General features: G+C 42.4%; 1 protein-coding gene across 2 annotated transcripts in view; it reads left to right on the forward strand.

Annotated features, from left to right (window-relative positions):
* Positions 1 to 20,213, forward strand: part of LOC144799332 (fatty acyl-CoA hydrolase precursor, medium chain-like) — a 395,371-nt gene that overhangs the window by 63,466 nt on the left and 311,692 nt on the right. For both annotated transcript variants that reach the window (XM_078670579.1, XM_078670580.1), the window contains exon 3: positions 18,705 to 18,909. In XM_078670579.1, coding sequence (XP_078526705.1) covers positions 18,705 to 18,909 — 205 coding nt within the window. The remainder of the gene's footprint in view (positions 1 to 18,704; positions 18,910 to 20,213) is intronic.

The raw sequence follows: 20,213 nt of genomic DNA on the forward strand, positions 1-20,213 counted from the left end.
AGAGAAAGAAGTTGCACATGAATCCGTAAGTTTCACAAATCCATTTTTTTAATCAATTCTTATTTCTCTGTACTGAAGCACATACAGGAGAGCATGCAGCTCATTAATAATCTAAAAACAAAAAGGATTAACAAATAGTCTATAAATTCATGCCAGAAATTCATTAGACCGGTGGGAGCACATACCACTACAAAATTACATAAACCTCCAATATACAATAAAACATAGGTACAAAATATACATACAACAAAAAACAAAACAGCTACACTTAATTTGAATTTGAATTTTAATGAATTTATAGAGCGCACTGTTACCGGGACGGTTTCCTGGCGCTAGGCAGCGGTGAACCAGAGGGAGTAGGGACCGGAGACTAAACTGCTGGGGAGCTGGGAAACAGGAAGGTTTTGAGGTGTTTACGGAATTCTACATATGAAGTAGAAGCTCTGAGGGCAAAAGGGAGGGAGTTCCAGAAGGAGGGGGCTAAAACCGCGAATCTCGTCCCCCCAGACCTCTTCTTCTTAAAGCGAGGGACTGTCAGAAGAGCCTGGTGAGAGGAGCGAAGCTCTCTAGCCGGGAGGTAAGGAGATATGATCTCACAGAGAAAGGCAGGGGCAGTCCCAGATCTAGCCTGGTAGGTCATGCAGCCCAACTTGAAAAGAGCCCTCTCCTTCACCGGGAGCCAATGCAAGGATTGCAACAGAGGAGTGGCGTGATGAAACTTGGGGAGTCCATAAATCAGGCGGGCAGCCTGGTTTTGTATCTGCTGCAGTCAGTGGATCAGGTAGTCAGGGGCACCGTTGTAGACCACATTCCCATAGTCAAGGCGCGATAGCACCATGGCCATGAGAATGAGCTTCAAGGCAGGGGCAGAAAAAAAACGGGAAACCTTGCGGATAGTACGGAGGGAGAAGAAACAGGAGGACACCACCGATAGAACCTGTGTGTGAAGCGAAAGCTGGGAGTTGATAAAGATGCCTAGGGTTTTGACCTTGGGAACCGGGGAGGGGGGGGAACCAAGTGAATCAGGCCAGAAGGACGGGGACCAAGGACTGCAACCACCCCCGGTCAAAACCAACTCAGTTTTGTCGTGATTTAACTTGAGGTGGTTGCAGTTCATCCAGTTTTGGATGAAGAGCATCACCCTCTGAAAATTCCGGGCAGAAGAAGGGGAATGGGAGAGGTTGAAGATTAGTTGGAGGTCATCGGCGTAATTGAACACCGAGACCTCCATCTGCTGTAAAGAAAAAATGAGGGGTGAAATGTATAAATTAAATAGCAAGGGGGACAAAGAAGAGCCCTGGGGAACGCCGCATGTCACTCTACGGGGAGGGGCGGCAAAACCTGCCAGGTGGACAGCCTGCTCCCTGTCAGTTAGAAAAGACCGGAGCCAAGCGTGGGCCGTACCCCCAATGCCCGCCGCCTCGACACGGGACAATAAGATGTCATGGTCCACCGTGTCGAAAGCGGCGGACAGATCGAGGAGGACCAGGGCCTGGGGGAGGCAGGTGTCAATGCCCTCCCTCAGTTTGTCCATCACTGACACTACCACCTTCTCGGTTGAGTGCAGCGGACGAAAGCCCGCCTGACAAGAGGAAAGGCGGCCAGTGGACTCCACAAAGGAACTCAGAGTCCGGGTAACATGAGCCTCTGAGACCTTCGCCAAGTAAGGGAGCAGGGAGGTGGGACGATAGTTGGCAGGCATAGATGGATCAGCGCCTGCCTTTTTTAGGATGGGAATAATAACTGCTGATTTGTGGGCTGTTGGGACGATGCCGGAAGTGAGGGAGTGATTGATGAGTGTAAGTGGAGGGGAGTAGCAGCTGGAAAAGATCTCTTTTAGGGCAAAAGCCGGGCCTATGTCGTGAGGTGATCCTGATTTAACCCGAGCCAGTAAAGGAAGAAGGGTTTCCCGTGTCAAGGAGGGGAGGTGAGTGAGGAGTGGGCCAACAGGAAGCGGTTGGGTAGTGAACGGAGTAGGGAGGGAGGGAGGGATGTTAGCCTTGATGAGGGCCACTTTCTCAATAAAGAAAGAGTTGAGAGAGTTGCAAAGTGATTGAGACGGGGGGATTTTGGAGATCACCCTGTCTGAAGCAGCAAGCTCATGAACCGTGGCAAATATTTCCTTTGGTTGGTTTTCCGCTGCCAGAATTTTACCAGAAAAGTACTCTGCTTTAGCAGTTAGGATATCTTGTTTGTATTCCTTGAGAACAAGGCAGTACTTAGCTTTGAGAAGGGGGCAGTAGTTGCGGCGCCATGCTCGTTCTGCTCTACGTGCCACCAGCTTCTTGTCTTTGAGGAGGGGAGAGAACCACCTATTGGCAGCGTGAGCACGCTTGATAGCGACTCTTTTGAGGGGAACAATGCGGTTGCATGCCTTTAATAGCCAGGTGTTAATGGCTGTGAGCTGAGAGGGGATGGGTAGATCGTTAAGCTCAGGGCAAGATGCCGCAAGGGAAGAGCAGACATCAGGGAGGTCGGCCTTATCCCACTTTCTAAACCAGGTGTTTTTGGGCAGTGGGGGTTTAGGCGGACGTCCGAGGTTGAGTGCAAAGGAAATGAGATGGTGATCTGACCATGAACAGGGCGAAATAATAGGGGAGTTGGTAGGAATGTTAAGGGTCCATATTTGATCGAGCTGATGACCAAGGGAATGGGTGGGAGTGGAGAGCTGGGGAAGGAAATTGAGACTGGTAAGCAGGGCAGTGAACTCCTTAGATCTGGCATCCTCGGCCGGGTCATTAGGCCAATAATTTAGATCCCCGAGGAGCAGGACTGCGGAATTGTTCACTACTAGCGTAGCCAGTAGGTCCTCCATAGAACCAAGAAAGTGGGGGGTGGACTGGGGGGGACGATAAATCAAGACACAGGTCAAGGGGACCCCAAATGAGATGGAGCGGACTACAAGACAGTCCACAGCGGAAATGGGGGAGAAGGGAAGAATTTTGAAATGAAAATCAGTGTGGGTAATCAGGGCGACACCTCCGCCTGTCTTTCCCCCGGGACGATCCATTCTGATGGCCGAGTAGGCCGGGGGCAGCATGGCTAGGAGACTCGGAAGAGAGTCATCCCTAAACCAAGTTTCCGTAAGAAACAACAGGTGGGGTTGGCAAGAGTCAAGCAGATGGAATAGCTCTAGTTGATGGGCGACCGCCGACCTGGTATTCAGAAGGATCGCATCGATGGTAGACTGGGGGGTGCAGTGAGGGATGGGGGCGAGAAAGGGTGACAGGTGGACAGAGGGAGGTAAGGCATCAGGCAGCTGATGGAATGGCAAGTCAGGGCATGACTGAGTAGAGGGAGACCTGCGTAGCCCAAGAGAGGTGATACGCTCTAGCACTGTAGGGGCTGGGGGATGCGAGTGACAGAGCGAGAGCATAGTGGCCGGGGAGTAGCTGATGACTGGAGGGGCAGAGAGACGGGCCCCTAGCCCCGGCCAGCCGCGGACGGGCGCAGACGGGCTTAACTCAGGCGCAACTCCGGCGCGCCTTCGTCACTTAATTGTAGATGTAGGTGAATCGGTAATGTATGTTTCATTTGCTCTGCTGAAAATCACATATACATGAATCATAGTCATTCCTACCAATTGAATGGTCTGTTTCCTAAATAACATCTTACTTGAATATGACATCATATCTCTAATACATAATTTAAGCTAAATTACCAAGTTAATGAAATAATGGTCATCCAACTTAATAAGTAGTGTATTCGCTCCGTTTTCAAATATAATCCTGCCAAATAAAACCATTTTATGTGACACCTGATTGGAAATATTGCCTTTCATTATATAAGGGACAACTTTTGATTGATTCTTAAATAATACAAGTTAAATGCTAAATTATAATCAATACAGGTGAACAGTTGAACATCATGTACATTATTAAACTCGTCCTATCAAGAAAAGGTGGGAAAGGATAATAGTTTATTCAAGCAATATTTAAGTTCATGTAAAATTCCCAAAATGTACTGGAGTGGATGCAATGCTTCAAGGCGAATCCTTATAAAGCCTTATCATCCCTAACTAACCCTGTCATATAATACTGGGAAGGCAAATACTCTTATGTTTTGTAATGCAGACCACCAATATTCCTATATTAGGCAAGATTTATGAACCCCGGCAGAGTGTCCTGCTCCAAGAGCAAAAAAGGTATTGACTTACAGGAAGTATAGACATGACCCAATAATTTCAAACAAAACCCTCACCAACTTCATCAAAAGTAATGTTGCTTATATTTATAACTCAACCCATTCCTGACAATTAGCCCCTGCCATACACATGACGGAATGTTTCCATCATGCCCCACGGTGCTTGTGTGACGAGGACGGTACCATTCCGTCCTCTGCACAAGCCCCAAATCCCTCCGCTGTAATTTGCAGAGGGATTTCATTTATTGTTTTTGAGTCTCAGGAGCTGGGGAAGAGCTTCCCCAATCTCCATAGGAATTTTTTTTTCAGCGTAATGACGATCGGCGCACCAACGTCATTACATTGAAAGTGAGAGTGAAATGACCCTATCAGGTCATTTTACTTTACCTGCCTATGTGCTCGCGAGGCTATCTCAGGCACCCAAGCACATAGGCAGACGAGAGAGGTACCATTGGAAACGGGAGAATTTCCCCTTTCCAATGGTAGCCTCATCTAGTGGTCCCCTGCTTTGGGATCCACAACTAGACACCAGAGATGAGTGAGCGACCCCTTGGGCAAGAGCCTTTGCTCCCCCAAATATATTTGGGCATAGTAAATCTTTCTGCCCCCCCGGGGGCAGATGGCGGTTGTGAGCTCCAAACCCACTAGGCCACCCACAGAGATTCTTTGTAAACATAGGAGTGAGGGCTGCCCCAAATGGGCATGCCAATACCCGCAACCCAAAAACCCAACAGATACAGTCCTCCACCATGGATTTATTTTTATAAAAGAGGGCTGGGAGCTGCCTTGAATGGGCATACCAAGGCCCCCACTCTCCAAAAAAAGGGAACAGTCTTTATGTCCCCCTAGGGGCTTGTGAGGGCAATAGCCCCTGATCTGCCCCCTGGGGTGCAGAAATCCTACTGGGCACCAGAGACATTTTCTTTTCTTAGTGTAGAGGTGGGGTCAGCCCATAATGGACATGCCAATGCTCCCACCCCTCCATGAAAAATGGGCACAGTCTTTTTGCCCCCTGGGGGGCAGATATGGGCATTAGCTGCTGATCTGCCTCCCAGGGAGCAGAATGCCCACTAGGTACCAGGGACTATTTTTACTTTGTGTAAGGGTGGGTGTACCCAGAATAGGCATGCCACTGCCCCCACCCCCCAAATATAAATGGGCACAGATGGTGGGTATTGCACCCAATCTGATGGGGGTTGAGAGCCCACTAGGTACTAGGGATATGTTTATGGGCATGTCAGAGAGTAGCCAATAGTCAAGGGTCTCTCCCCTTTTTTTAGCCACACATTTGGGACAAATAGCAATATGTTTAGTCTCATCTGCCCCAAGGGGGGGCGACAAATACTGGATACCAGATGCCCACCAAGCTCGAGACCAAAAACACAGATGCCCCTCTTGTAAAACCAGGTAGTTTTGTGTTAGATAATTCTGATGTTGCCACAATACTTTTTGGGCCCCTCCCTGTCGCAGGTATGTGGCCCACCCACACAAGTGAGGTAGCCTTTTTATTGGTAGACCTGGGGTAATGCTGGGTCGTGAGAAATTTGTGTCAGCCCGGTGGTCCCACAACGTTGCCCTGCAGAAATGTGAGGAAAATGTGTATTTTTTTTACGACTTCTGGGTACAGAACCTGATGAGAGCCACACAAGTCACCCCATCCTACATTCCCTCGGGTATCTAGTTTTAAAAAATAAATAGGTGTTCTAGCTTTTCCTAGGTGCCGGCTGAGCTAGGGTCCCAAATTTTCACTAGAAAAATGTGATGCATCGAAGGTTGTATTTTGGGCCATTTCTGGTTGCGTACACTGGGCCTGCCCACACAAATGAGGTACCATTTTTATCATGAGACTTAGGAGAACACAAAATAGTAGAAGAAGTTTTATTACCAATTGACTTTCTATGCATTTTGGCCTTCCAAACGTAAAAGAATGTGTAAAAAAGCCCTCTATTAGTGGCAGCATGCCTGCATTGTAGGGAATGATTGTTTATGTGTAGGAAGGTGTTCCTTCCTGCACATAAACAATCACTAATGGCGAATTGTAAAAAAGAATGTGTAAAAAAGGAGTCATTTTGAAAAAAGCCCTCTAATAGTGCCAGGGGGCCTGCAATGCAGGGAATGATTGTTTATATGCATAAACAATCACTTTTGGCGAATTGCAACTTCTATGTGTGCTGCAGATAAAGAAGTTGCAACTCGTCATTTTTAGGTCGAATCTGGGCAACGCATGTGCTGCTGCGAGGCATGCAGTGGTGGAGTATGGCTCTGAAGCCCCGCTCACTCTTGGCCCATATTTTTTGTTGGCTTCTACCCTTGTCCTTTGTAAATGCTTGATTCCGATTCTTAAATAGGCTTGTTAGTTCCTCCTTGGTACCGCCTTGTCTCCCATTACAATTGGACCTTTTACTTGGCTTATTACATGGTCTGCATTATAAGCCGATGAGTACTATTTTGTTTATTGACCAATGGGAACAATGGAGGCTGGTATTTGGATTTTCAGCATCCCCACACACGAGAATGGCGGCTACTTTGTGTATGGAGCGCTATGCCGCTCTAACTTTAAAAGTGGTGGCAGCCCTCTACTCCCAAGTACTCATGGTACAATGGTGACTTTTTTTTGGTTTTATTACTTTTAAAAAGGACGCAGTGTCCGCTTCAGGGACACCACACTTTCTTTTTTTCACCTTTTATTTATTTTTTAATAAACTTGCATGCTGAGCGCGGCGCCCGCTTTAGGGACACTGCGCTCAGTTTCAAATTAATCTTTTTTTTAAACTTAAATGGTGAGCGCAGCACCCGCTTCACAGACACCGCGCTCTGCAATACAATAGGTCTCGCTTTTGCCAAAGTTTGACCTATTGGTATTGTAGATAACAATGGCATTTAATATTATAAAAGGCATTGATGCCCATTCCAGATGCCAATAGCTAATAATCTCCCAATTGTGAGACCTATTGCATTGTAAATTCTTGTTTAATGATTGTTCATGTGCAGGAAGATACTCCTTCCTGCACATGAACAATAACCTATGGTGATTTGCTGTTTCTATGTGTGCTGCATGATGCTGCACTCATAGAAACAGCAAAAACATGTATAAAGTAGTAATTTCTCCTTGTTCTGCCAGGTTAAGACCAGGTATTTGCTGATCTTATTTTTGGCATTTTTGGGGGAAGCGTGAAAAAGCAAAGGGTATTGCAGTGGAACGCCCACCACAACACCCAATACCTACCCCTTTCACTCTAAGTGCTGCGTGAAAGAGGGCCTTATTCACATGGCGGCGTTCAGCCACATTAAGTGGCTTAACACCGCCTTGTAAATAACGCTAAGTGTTTACCGTCACAGGAACATCATAAAAAGTGACGTTCCCGTAGTGATAAGCTCTTGTAAATATGCCTCCTTATGTGGACAAAAAGGTATAGGGGCCTCAGCGCGAACTACCCCAAATACCCAAATAAAGGCTTAGCATAGGATGGGAAAATGCGAAGGGATTAAAGTAATATTACCAGTGGTGCACTGGCACAGCATCATTGGTCACCAGCCAATGTGCAGCCGAAGGTAAGTATAGTTCATTGAACAATGATCTCATAAGAATCAATATTTGATACCCATAAGTGTTGACTCAATTCAAATTGAAAAGAGCAACATTCTGGAAAATCATAAAGGGCATAATAAGGTACAACAGTATAAAGACAAAGAGATGTACCAATAATCATACATTGTGTGTAAACTCTAAATGCATCAATATGGGCAAAATCTTGAAAATTAAATCAGTGATTCTTAGAATTTTGTATGTGAATGTGAAAAATTGATTACTAGAACGAAATGCCTCGTTTTGCATGTTCACACCCACATTCTTGGAATGATGCTGCTGGTTTATTGACTCTAAGAGTGCACTGAGGCCTGCTAACCAAACCTCACTGCCAGAGGTCTAATCCTATATAAAAGACATGTTGAATAGGCTATACCCAGATGGCAAGGACCGACTTACTTATAAGTCCTTAGTATATGGTGCCCAGGGTACCCAAGGCATGTAAGGTAGAGTGATCACTCAGGGTGCAGCACTAGTTGTGCCACCCTAAGTGTGACAAAGGACAAAACGGACCCCAGCCTGCCACTGCAGATTGAAAGGACAGTGTTTATACTGCTAGTTTGTCTTTGTCTTTATAGCTTATGGCAAAGCTCCCACTTCCGTTAACAGTATATGTAAGTCTCCCCTAAGGAAGGCCTATGGAGCCCTATGGAAGGGAGCTATGTATTATTAAGTAGGACACACAATTTTTATATGTCTTAACAGCAATACTTCACAATGTTGTTTTTCTGTGAAAAGGTCATAGCCCTATTGGCTAAAACAGGGTTACCGACTGGCATCCTAACCTGGTTAACCTCTGAATGTGACTACCTAAGTGGGTCAAGTAAGGTATCAAATTAATCATGGCATTAAACCCGACCTGATGCCCATTCCAAATGTAATATCATTATTAAAGAAGGCAACTGTTAGAAAGTTGCCACTCTGCACCCCAGATAGTCCAACGATCTCACAAAGGCCCTGGCACACAGACAGTTTCTGCCCGCCACGGGAGAATTGTGAATGGTTCCCCTGGCCCAGGAACAAAGGCAATTGCCTCAGAGTGAGGTTTTCCCTCCTCTTCCAGGATGGCCACTCAGAGTGTTAGTCCAAAAGGATAGCTTCAAAGGGGAAGCCACCTTTGTAGGGCTAACTGCAACAACACCCCTGAGCAGGATGACTTCTATTACTGCAGACAATTAGGAGCCAGAGAGGGAAAGCCTGTCATCAAACCATTTTCCCATAGGCCTATAGCACACTGGTAGTCACACCTCTACGGTGAGCTACCGTGTTCCTGATGAAAAAGGAAGGATCATGCCATTTTGAAAAGGGCAAGAATGTGGCACTCTGGGATAGCTAGATGCCACACATTGCAGGAAACACATCACTAGGAAGGAGGGGAATCAGTAGCCTATTAGCTAGTGACCATGTGGTTTCCTCAGGACTCTTTCCTGGAATAAATGTGGAACCCCTGGCACCGTGCTCCTCAGATCACTCTGGAATATGAGAAAGGAATGAAAATAGACTGCCCAGCTGCCATTGAAAGTGCACATAGAGAGGCTCCACTGTCTGAAGGACTATACCTGCAGCACTGTGGGCTAGCAAAGTTTGGATTATGCCTGCAGCTCTTGGCTTGAGGGAAAATTGATTCCTAGCCCCATCCTAAAGCATTGACTCCAAGGATCAGTTGGCTAATCCCCTGGAACCAGCTCCTGTGACAAAGTTGGATGCCACTGCAGACTTTTTGCTGCTACCAGTCGCCGGGCTCAGAAAATGACAAATCTGAGATAGCCAAAAGTTGCATCTTTGTCTGCCAGACCCAGGAGTGCTATGAAAGACCAGATTCATTATACTTAAGGGACACTAGTTCTCACCTAAGGATATCACCCCAACCACTGTGCAAGGAGACAAGTAGCCCAGCATCAACTGGCCCTTTACTGCAACATAGAGTATGTCGCTGGACCTCGATCTCTGTGGCCAAAGTTGCCCCTCTTCACCCTTGAACTGAGGAGCCACCACAAAGACACTCCCATCAACCACACCATGACTGGATCATCCTTTAAACATGTTTTGCCTGTATCCTCAGCATCGGGACTACTTCATTGATGTCTATGGTGGTCGTCCTGTAAAGTTTGGATATTGACTTAAAAACGCTCCGCAGGTAACTGTCCAAAGTATCCTCTCTGTGCCCCTAGACCTTTTTCCTGATGTATTTGGGTGCCCATCCCGGGCTGGAGTCCCCTCAATAGCTCCTTCAAACTTTTGAATAGTTTACAACCTTTTTGTTGACCAATGCTTGTTTGTGTTTGCATTTAAAAGTAATAAAACATTTCTAAAATCTGTATCTCCAGAAGCCTCATGTAGATTTTGATGAACAAGGCCTCTGAAACTTTATAAAAATAATCTCTATTTTTAAATTGTTGTGTCTCTTGTATGGTGTGTAGGTTTCCTATTTGATTGTTTGGTGCTGTTAAATGCTTTACACTTTGCCAAGCCTTGCTGCTCTCAGCTACAGCTACCCAGGGTTGAGCTAACATTAAGAAAACAAGACTGAATGGACCCAGAATGGTATTTGAAAGTGTATTCAACGATAAGGCACCACAGTTATATCACACAATAAACCCAAATCCTCACAAGTACCAATCAAAAAAAGTACCCAGGTAAAACACAAACAGTGCATGTTAAAACCAGGGGTCAGGACCACAGAAAATTACAAAACTACACATGCCCTCATCATAGAAAACTCCAAACCCTCTAACAAGGCACCATATTAAAAAAGTGAAAAATATACCATAAGCACAGCCTCAGAGTTTCTTTGAACCATGCAAATCCACAAGCACTACTACAATATAGCCATACATCATCCAGAAAAATACATGAGGACATAAGTTAACTTAGCTGTCCAACTCAACTAAATGCCCCAGTTAAAGCCAGCAGGTTTAACTCCTGACACCCAGATAAATACCTGTAGTAGTATGTTCTGCAGAATTTGTAAATCAGCATGTCCCTCTAAACCAGAAAAATGCGAGCTTGTCCCAAATTGCTGTCATTAAATACAGTGGTGAGAGAAACTCCCATCATAATTTCTTGTCAGAAAAGAGTCCCCTGATACCACCCATTAGTCATGTCTACGGACGCCTAAGGGAACTAAAGACGCTCTGTCTTGTAACATGGTTATAGAACAGCAAAGCCAGTGTACTTCTAATCATTCTTATAAAAATCCACATCTCTATAATGATGCCATATAAAGTTTACTATAAGTAATGTCAATAGCTACTATACTGTTGTATCAATTAGATATATGTTAATAACATGCGCAAAAGTCTAATCACATCACCTTCTCACAAAATCTTATACTTATGCACTAAAAGGTTCTGCGATTGCACAATTAATTCAAATGAGCATGCCACAAATATGTCTTAACACACACTCATTCCAGCTGAAAAATACTTACAAAAGTAGGATGGCGGATGCCATAATAAAAGTAAAAGAGTATCCAAATAATAAAGGTGTACCAGAAGGGAAGAGTAAAGTGATTATAAACAGGACTGCAGCGGCCATATTGGAAGTAGAGTGTAGCAAAATGTATCCAAAAGCAAAAATGTTATACGTGAGGTAGTGGTTGAAGCAAGGACTACAGGTGCCATGTTGGAAATCCAAATACATGCAAATGGCCCACAAGATTTCCGCCATTGTGCCATATTTTACAATAGGACCACGAGCACCATATTTGAAAACAGATGTGTCCAAACAACCAAATATTACTCAGTAAAGCAAAAAGGAAAAAGAGTGGTTTAAAATAGGACCCTGAGTGCCATCATGAAAGTACACATCTCTCCAATCAACCAGGATTTACTAGACGAAGATAGCTTAGTGACAAAAATAGTACTGTGGGTGCTATGTTGGAGATCAAAATTTATAAAAATGACCATGAAATAACACAATTATTGCCATGTTCAAACTGTTATAATTATTTAGAATACAATAGATCATTTGGCCACCACTTAAAAAATTTTTGTATTAAAATCAATACAGCCCAACATAAATAAACGTGGTGACAAGAGTTGAGCATGTAATGAAAAGTACATTCAATGTATTCTAGGGCTGAAGACAATTGTCTTGCTGGCTTATCATTTCGATTGGAATTGCTACATGGGCAAATGCCAATTTCCAGACATTAAAATAAAATGTGTTCTTTATAAAAAAAATAGGGAAACTCCTTCTCCTTATTTAGCCCTTTTCCATCCCCAAGCAGGGGACTATAGGGCCGATTATGATCGCGGACGGACTTTTGTCCGTCCGCGATCACTGAGGAGGAGGGAACGTCCGCATGGGCTGCGGCGTTCCCTCCTGTGCGATTAGGATGTGACCGCCACCCTGGCGGTCACATCCTCTATTACTAACATTGCGGCGGGTGCGGCTTCAAGCTGCAGCCGCAGCAATGTCAAAAATGCAGGTGTTGCATTTGTATGCAGAAAGAGGCAGGCACCGCGCGGTGCCTGCCGCTTTCCGCATACAAATGCAGGGGGGTACCATAGGTACCCCCCATGTGCACCCCCCACCCCCCCTTCACCTAGGGGGCCCGCAACAGGCCCCCGAAGTGAAGTTACACATACTTTTCCACGCCGGAAAAGCCGCAGCGGAAAAGCATGTTTCACATCCCATCCTAATCTGGCTGACGGTGTCTGAGAGACACCGTCACCATATTAGAGCTTTTCCGCCGCGGTTGTAAGCCAACCGCGGCGGAAAAACAGCGGACGGAAACCAGGACCCACCAGCCATCCTAATGTGGCGGTGGGTCTTTGGTGGGTCCGCAGCGGATTTTCCGCATCCTCCGGGCCGGCGGTGGCTTCCACCGGCCCAGAGGATGCGGAAAATCCGCTATCCTAATAAGCCCCTTAATCTGCAACCTGCTTGCCTTAGAGCTTGTTCCTTGTCTCCCCCTCATGGAGGAACCAACACCGTTTGTATTCCATCAAAAGATATCGTGCCTTTGCAATAACGTTAAAAAACTAAGGCAACCAGCTAAAATACTTGATTGCATTTTTGAATTACCATCTCCACAGATTTTGGGGAAAAACTACCATATGGGCAGTTTTGTAGTGCAATTGCACCAGGGAATATTATTTTTAAACCACTGACAAGAAACTGGTACATAGATTTGACCTTAAAAGACTTGCAGACAAAGCCCTGCAAACATGTTCATGCCTCAAAAATATCTTTTGTTACCAAGAGTAATACAGGAATAATATGCAATATTAAGGGCCTGATTTGGCTTTCCTGGATCCGATTCGTAGCCCTTGCTTCCAACCTCATCTTACACAGGTCAGAGAACCCAAGTACGATGCGAAGATCGCGTACGCGTCAACTGAATAGTTTACAAACCTGATCCTGTCCGTACGTCTCGTTCGCAATGTAGCCGGATTCCAACCGAGCGAGTACGACATGCAATTTGGACAGTCGCATCTACTCGGCCCCAGCGAGACAAAACGGCTGTCGGAATTGGACTTCAGGGGCCATAGCAGGCCTCCCTTCACCCGGGGCCCTCGGAATCTGTCACAGGGGGTGCCCATGCGTCACCCCGATCCAAGCATGCACAATGTGGTGGTCAACGGGGGGTGCCTACCGCAGGGTGTACGCTTTTCCCGACCCACCCCTTTTTGCTATGGAAGCCTGTGTATGCTTCTGTACACAGGCTCCTATAGACTTCAATGGGAGTCCGAGCAAAGCGAGTTCATGCATTGTACTTGCTTGTTCGGACTCCCGGAGCACGTTTCGCTCAGAAAGCCCTCCAGATCCGAGCCGTATGGAGGGCTTTCCAAGCAAGATCGGAATTGGGCCCTAAGTGTCACAACCTACAGTTTGACATCCACCATATTAAAAAAAGGCTCATACAAAGGAAACGTTTTCTAAAACCACTTGAGACATTAGAGCTGTGTCCAAAACTGATTTTGTGCTTTAAAATAAGGTACAAATCTCTATGGGGGCTTTAAAAAATTGCTGGTCACTTTAGATGTGGAACTCTCACTTTTTGCAATATGAAGGTAAACACCCAGGCTATCTATTGAACAAAAACAGCTATGTACTCAACTGCATGATTCCCAAAGTTAGAAACTTAAACCATAACACAGACAAACATAATGATATCAAAAATAGTATTTTTTAATAAAAACAAAGATAAATCTATACAGTATAAATATACAGTTAACATGAATTATTGATGAAAAAATGATAAGTTTCCTAATTAAAGAAAACATAAATTTAAAACATGTTAGAAAGACAATGATACAAGTCCTTTCTACAGTTACTGTGGCTGTTAATTTTGAGTCAACGCGTTTCGACACGTCGTGGTGTCTTCCTCAGGACAGTTATATTTTCAGCCAATATGTCTACAAAGAACAAAATATTATTAGTTCTTATACGTATAGTTGTTTTAAAAAATTCAATGTTACAGTTTATAGTTTCATGTTTAGACAATCAAAATTCGTGATTGATATTAGTGAACCTAAAAAATCAATATCTATTTCATTTTGTGATATTTGGTTCATTTCATCTTAGCATGGGAATATCATTTAAAGTTCATTGTTTGACTTTAAGTATTCTTTAGTACATAGCATAGTGCTCATGGTATACACATACATTGGAGGTGACGTAGGGAGAACAAGCCTTGACAAATGCATTTTTTATGATATAATTTGTTCTGTCTAAGGTATTCAAACATTTCACTCTTGATATTCATTCAGGAGGAAAAGATAAGTAAGGGAACCTACAGAAAGGGATAACAACAAAGTTCATTCATTTATCTCTTATAAGAGTTCAAATAGTAGTTTTCTTTGTGTGGACCAATGGGGAACAGACTCTCAAGGAATTCCTGTTATGGCTAAACGAGGCAGATGTAAACCTAAAGTTTACCGCACATACCAACAAAGATAGGGTAGAATTCCTTGACATTTTAATCAAGAATGGTGAGGGTAGACTACAGGTTGACTTATATACTAAACCTACCGCGAGGAATACAATGTTGCACTTCAATAGTTTCCATCCGAAATGTCAAAAGGACAGTATTCCGTTCTCCCAATTTTTGAGAGTACGACGTAACTGTACCGAATTAAGAGACTATGATTTACAATCGGAGAACATGAAAATCAAATTCCTACAAAGAGGATACCCACGTCGCCTAGTACGAGAGGCTTACAAGAGAGCTAGATTCTACGATAGGGATGCACTCCTAAACTCAAATCGAATTAAAAATGCCCCTAACTTAGTCTGCATAACGAAACATTCTACCATAGATGGAAGCATTAGGCAGATTATAAACTCCAATTGGCACCTACTGAACCTAAATAAAACACAACAAAAAATACCCAAACCTATGTATGTGCATAGGCGCAATAAGAACTTGAAGGATCAAATTGTCCGATCCAGGTTCAGCAAAATCTCTGAAAATCCACCATTTGTACAGAGGTCCTTCCAGAATAACAACCCAATAAAAGGCACATCAAGTTGTGGCTCTTGTAAGTCCTGTAAGAACATCCTTTTCGGTGAGACAATGACCCTGAACAATGTAGAAATAAAGGCAAAAGATTTGTGGACATGTAACACACAAAATGTGGTGTATCTCATCACATGTCCTTGCCAGTTAGGATACGTTGACGAGACAGGAAGAGCCATAAAAACAAGGCTGACCGAGCATCGGTCAGCAATAAAAACGAAAAAAACAACTGCGCCTTTAGTCAGTCACTTCTTGGAATTCGGACATTCACCCGAAGAAATAAAATGGCGTATTCTAGAGAAAATACAGTTGCCAAACAACACAGGAGGGGAAAAGATTAGGAAGAAGCGAGAACTATATTGGATTTTTACTCTTGACACATATGAACATGGCCTGAATTTAGAATGCCCGTGGTCAAATGCTATAATATGATAAAACCAATAAATTTCAAATAGATGGAACAAGATCTCAAGTAACTGTAAAGATGTCATCCATTATAATATAGAGGGAACTCTAATTTTAATGTGGAGATCGTTTCTTTCTATTATACTAATTAAGCAACCTTTAAAAAGACCATAATCTCTTTAATATGCGAAAATTAGTATATCTTTTTATCCCAAATAAATAAGATATCGACCTATGCAGAAGAACGGAGAAAAAAATAGATTGTTATGCAAAAAGAATCCGTTTTTTTGCTTTTCTGTGCCTGAAATAAACCTCATGGGTATAAAGGTAGTTGCACCTTTAAACATGGGAGGAGTTTTGAAACAATGAGGCCAATAAGGCAGAGTATAAATACCAATAGATTCACGGCTTTTGAATCCCTCCGATTCCTGCCGTTACAAGCCGCCCACTGATTGGACCATCCCCAGAGGGAGAAAGAGCGCGAGTAAGGTGAGCAAGAAAAGAAACGATTCCCCCAGCTCTTAAGAGCTTTATGTTATAGTCCTAAAATAAGTCTATAAACTAATGTAAGTTCTTTCTTAACCCTCTCAGGTACTCTAATTGTTATTAAAATAGAGCCCGTTGACAAGTAAACGCGCATTACCATCACCTATTGGTGCAAACAGTGAAGAGGGAAGAAGCGAGGAGTCCCGCTTTTCAGACAGCGCTGCCTTTAGACAAGCGGGAACCCCTTACGGTCCGTTTGTTGAAAACAAGAATCTCTTAAGGTATGAAGACAGGCCGTTGTTACTAACCTGAGGGGATTTCAACGAAAGCGGGCTATAAAATACGTGTCAGAACAGTTAAACATGTGCTGTATTTCACTCTCCCTAAACAGTTGCCGCTCTACGCAGGGAGCTTGAATTTTTTAAAAGGCACTACGGATTTGGGCTGAAAATTATCAAGTTACCGCCCGATGGGTTTTTAATCTACAAATTCGAAGTCTCCAATTCTTTAATAAGGTGAGAAAAGAAGTCAGTGCAAGTCGACTTTTTTATATTAGTTCAAAAACTTCCTTATCTTATTGTGATAAGTAGTTGGTTTAATCCACAGCCTAAGAAGAAACCCGTTTTTATTGAGAGAAACCACAGTATAGTGGAAACACAGCCTGATTGAGATGGGAGCAGTGTACCCTTAAGATTAAGGTAGATAATACAACATAAAGAGACTATGTGGATGAACAGATGCCGCTCTCTATCACGCACTCTATCATGCTTTACATAAAAAATAAAAATAGAAGGGCGATTAAGAAATGTGTAATTATTTTTCCTACAGGTCTCACATGCCGTTTTTTAGAGAATGGAAATAACGGTGCCTCAATCATTCTGGTTTTAATTGAAGAGATTGACTGACAAGTCCTGAAGAAAAATCGTAGTCAGGTAAAATTAGAGGAAACCAAATATCTTAAGGAAATAAAAATAGGCTCTTACTTATAATAGTTCAGATGTAAAAATGTACTGCAACGAACAGAGATGTAGTATTAGATACATCAGTTTACAGAAGTTAAGATACTAGTTTTAGGTAGGATCAAAACTACTATTTGAACTCTTATAAGAGATAAATGAATGAACTTTGTTGTTATCCCTTTCTGTAGGTTCCCTTACTTATCTTTTCCTCCTTCTTTAAACTTTTTTCTGGGTTCCATTTATCTACTCGAGATAGAAGGTTAGATATGAAAAAATCATTGTTATCAAATCAAGATGTGAATCAGATCTCGAATGAATATCAAGAGTGAAATGTTTGAATACCTTAGACAGAACAAATTATATCATAAAAAATGCATTTGTCAAGGCTTGTTCTCCCTACGTCACCTCCAATGTATGTGTATACCATGAGCACTATGCTATGTACTAAAGAATACTTAAAGTCAAACAATGAACTTTAAATGATATTCCCAAGCTAAGATGAAATGAACCAAATATCACAAAATGAAATAGATATTGATTTTTTAGGTTCACTAATATCAATCACGAATTTTGATTGTCTAAACATGAAACTATAAACTGTAACATTGAATTTTTTAAAACAACTATACGTATAAGAACTAATAATATTTTGTTCTTTGTAGACATATTGGCTGAAAATATAACTGTCCTGAGGAAGACACCACGACGTGTCGAAACGCGTTGACTCAAAATTAACAGCCACAGTAACTGTAGAAAGGACTTGTATCATTGTCTTTCTAACATGTTTTAAATTTATGTTTTCTTTAATTAGGAAACTTATCATTTTTTCATCAATAATTCATGTTAACTGTATATTTATACTGTATAGATTTATCTTTGTTTTTATTAAAAAATACTATTTTTGATATCATTATGTTTGTCTGTGTTATGGTTTAAGTTTCTAACTTTGGGAATCATGCAGTTGAGTACATAGCTGTTTTTGTTCAATAGATAGCCTGGGTGTTTACCTTCATATTGTATGTTTTCCCTGACCCAGGATTCTTATCCTTATCAGGGGGCCCTTGTTACTTCACAAAAAAAAACTCTCACTTTTTGCAACATGACCACAAATACACATAGAAAAGTATACATTCAAATTCCCTTGCAAGAGTTATAGTATGCATGGCTGTTGTGTAAGTTATGGATTCTGATCCTAACAATAATTTGCACATTTCTGTGGTTTTTCGGTCTTCTTTTGTAACCATAGCAGCGCTTTAACTGTGATTTTGAGGTGAATTTCTGATTTGTTTAATGTACATTAAGGTGTTTACCAAAGACATCCATAACAACGGTTTAACCTGTAATATTCTTTAAATTGAAGACATACTCTTGATTTTGGACCAGACCACCCATCTTTCATCTTTTTTGCCACCGCTCCCACAGTGGAGTTGGGAGCTGACTTAATGAAAAACCCACTACTAACTTAGCTGGATAATCTAAATGTGAAAGGCCAGCCATGGTGGCTAAAGGATGCATAAAGATGAGAAAATGATTTACAAATGATTGTGAGAGGGGAACAATAGTAAAATCTTTGATGACAGCAAAATACGGTCTTAAACTTTTTTTTATATAAAAGGTAGGAATGCTTGATTAATTCAGATAATTTTATTTTACACAGGACCAGATGCTCGTGGACCTCTAGTAACAACAAAATATGGCCAAGTTCAAGGAACACAGCTCCGAGTTGAAGGAACAGACAGAGTAATAAACACTTTTCTGGGAATTCCCTTTGCAAGACCTCCGCTTAAAGAATTGAGATTCTCTCCTCCAGAACGTCCCACACCATGGACCGATGTCAGGGATGCCACAGCCTACCCTCCAGTGTAAGAAAGCAATGTTTTGTCATCATAATAAAGCCATCTAGTATGATTACATGCCACAATGTGAATGCATTAAATATGAGTAAATGTGTTTTAGCACCAACCTGCCCTGGCGGAATTTGAGGTTAAAGTGGTACAAATGCTTTCTTCTGGATCTAGCTGTAGCATTGGTTTTTTAACATTGGACTCTGAAGGTCCAATGAAATAAAAGGGAGAGTAGATGAGGAGAGTAACAGTGTTACTCTAACATGCAGCCTGAGTACTGTTTTAGAGGCTACCAAAACCCAATCAAGGCGAATTACATGCCTTTCAGACAGCAACACGCTATAGTATGAAATAACAACCACCAAAGCTGGCAGTGAGTGAATCACTTATGCAGAAGACTTTAATTATTTGCATTTGTTTGCTAAGAACTAGATAAATGGACAGTTTAAACAACAACTGCAAGCCTAATGAGGTATCTACCACTCAAGCAATAAAATAAGGGGCCTACCTCAAAGTCTCACATACAGGGTCCAATGATTCTTTACCAACAACACACAAATAAGTAAATACAGATTGACTTACTTGCAAGTGTACTAGTCCAGACTGTGTAGACGAGACTCATATCTCTTGTATGATCCCAAGCAATACATAATATGACAAATAATATCTGAAAGTGATATAGCTCAGTTTGAAACAATGATGCCTCTTCATATAAGCAGTATATATGACCCTATAAAACCAAATAATTATTATTGTTTCTGAAATCCAAATTAGACTCCATTAAGTTTTCTCTTATTTTATGGCTAATGGTTGGCACCACTACAGGCCGATAACAACTGTTCTTACGTCATTGAAATGCGATTCTTCTGGTACGCAACTTGATAAATACATTTCAGCAGCTCTTTATTGTTCCCTTCATAATCAGTCAACACCAGAATGTGTATTAGATAATCTGAGTTTTAAGGTTTTTGAATTCGTTTAACCAATTTTTGTGTCAGGTCAAAGAATCCTGCAACTGTTTAATGCTCCTTTACTCATAGCTGATGAAACCCTCTCATGTGTACTTGCTACAATGGAGCTATTATAGCATCCAGAAAAATGATACCCACCACTACACTACGTTCGATGGGACTGTGGTTAAACACATAACAATATCACATCTATCATCCCTAATTTGCAACAAAGAGTTTATGAAACTTAATGTTGCTGATCAAATTAGCATAAAATACAAGTAGGACCCCATGTATTCAATTTGAGAAGGTGAATAGTATACACCCAGGACAAACACCCAGTCACCTATTAATTTTAGAACAATGAGTTTC

This window comes from Lissotriton helveticus, chromosome 12 (genome assembly GCF_964261635.1).
Source record: "Lissotriton helveticus chromosome 12, aLisHel1.1, whole genome shotgun sequence".
Lineage (NCBI taxonomy): Eukaryota > Metazoa > Chordata > Amphibia > Caudata > Salamandridae > Lissotriton > Lissotriton helveticus.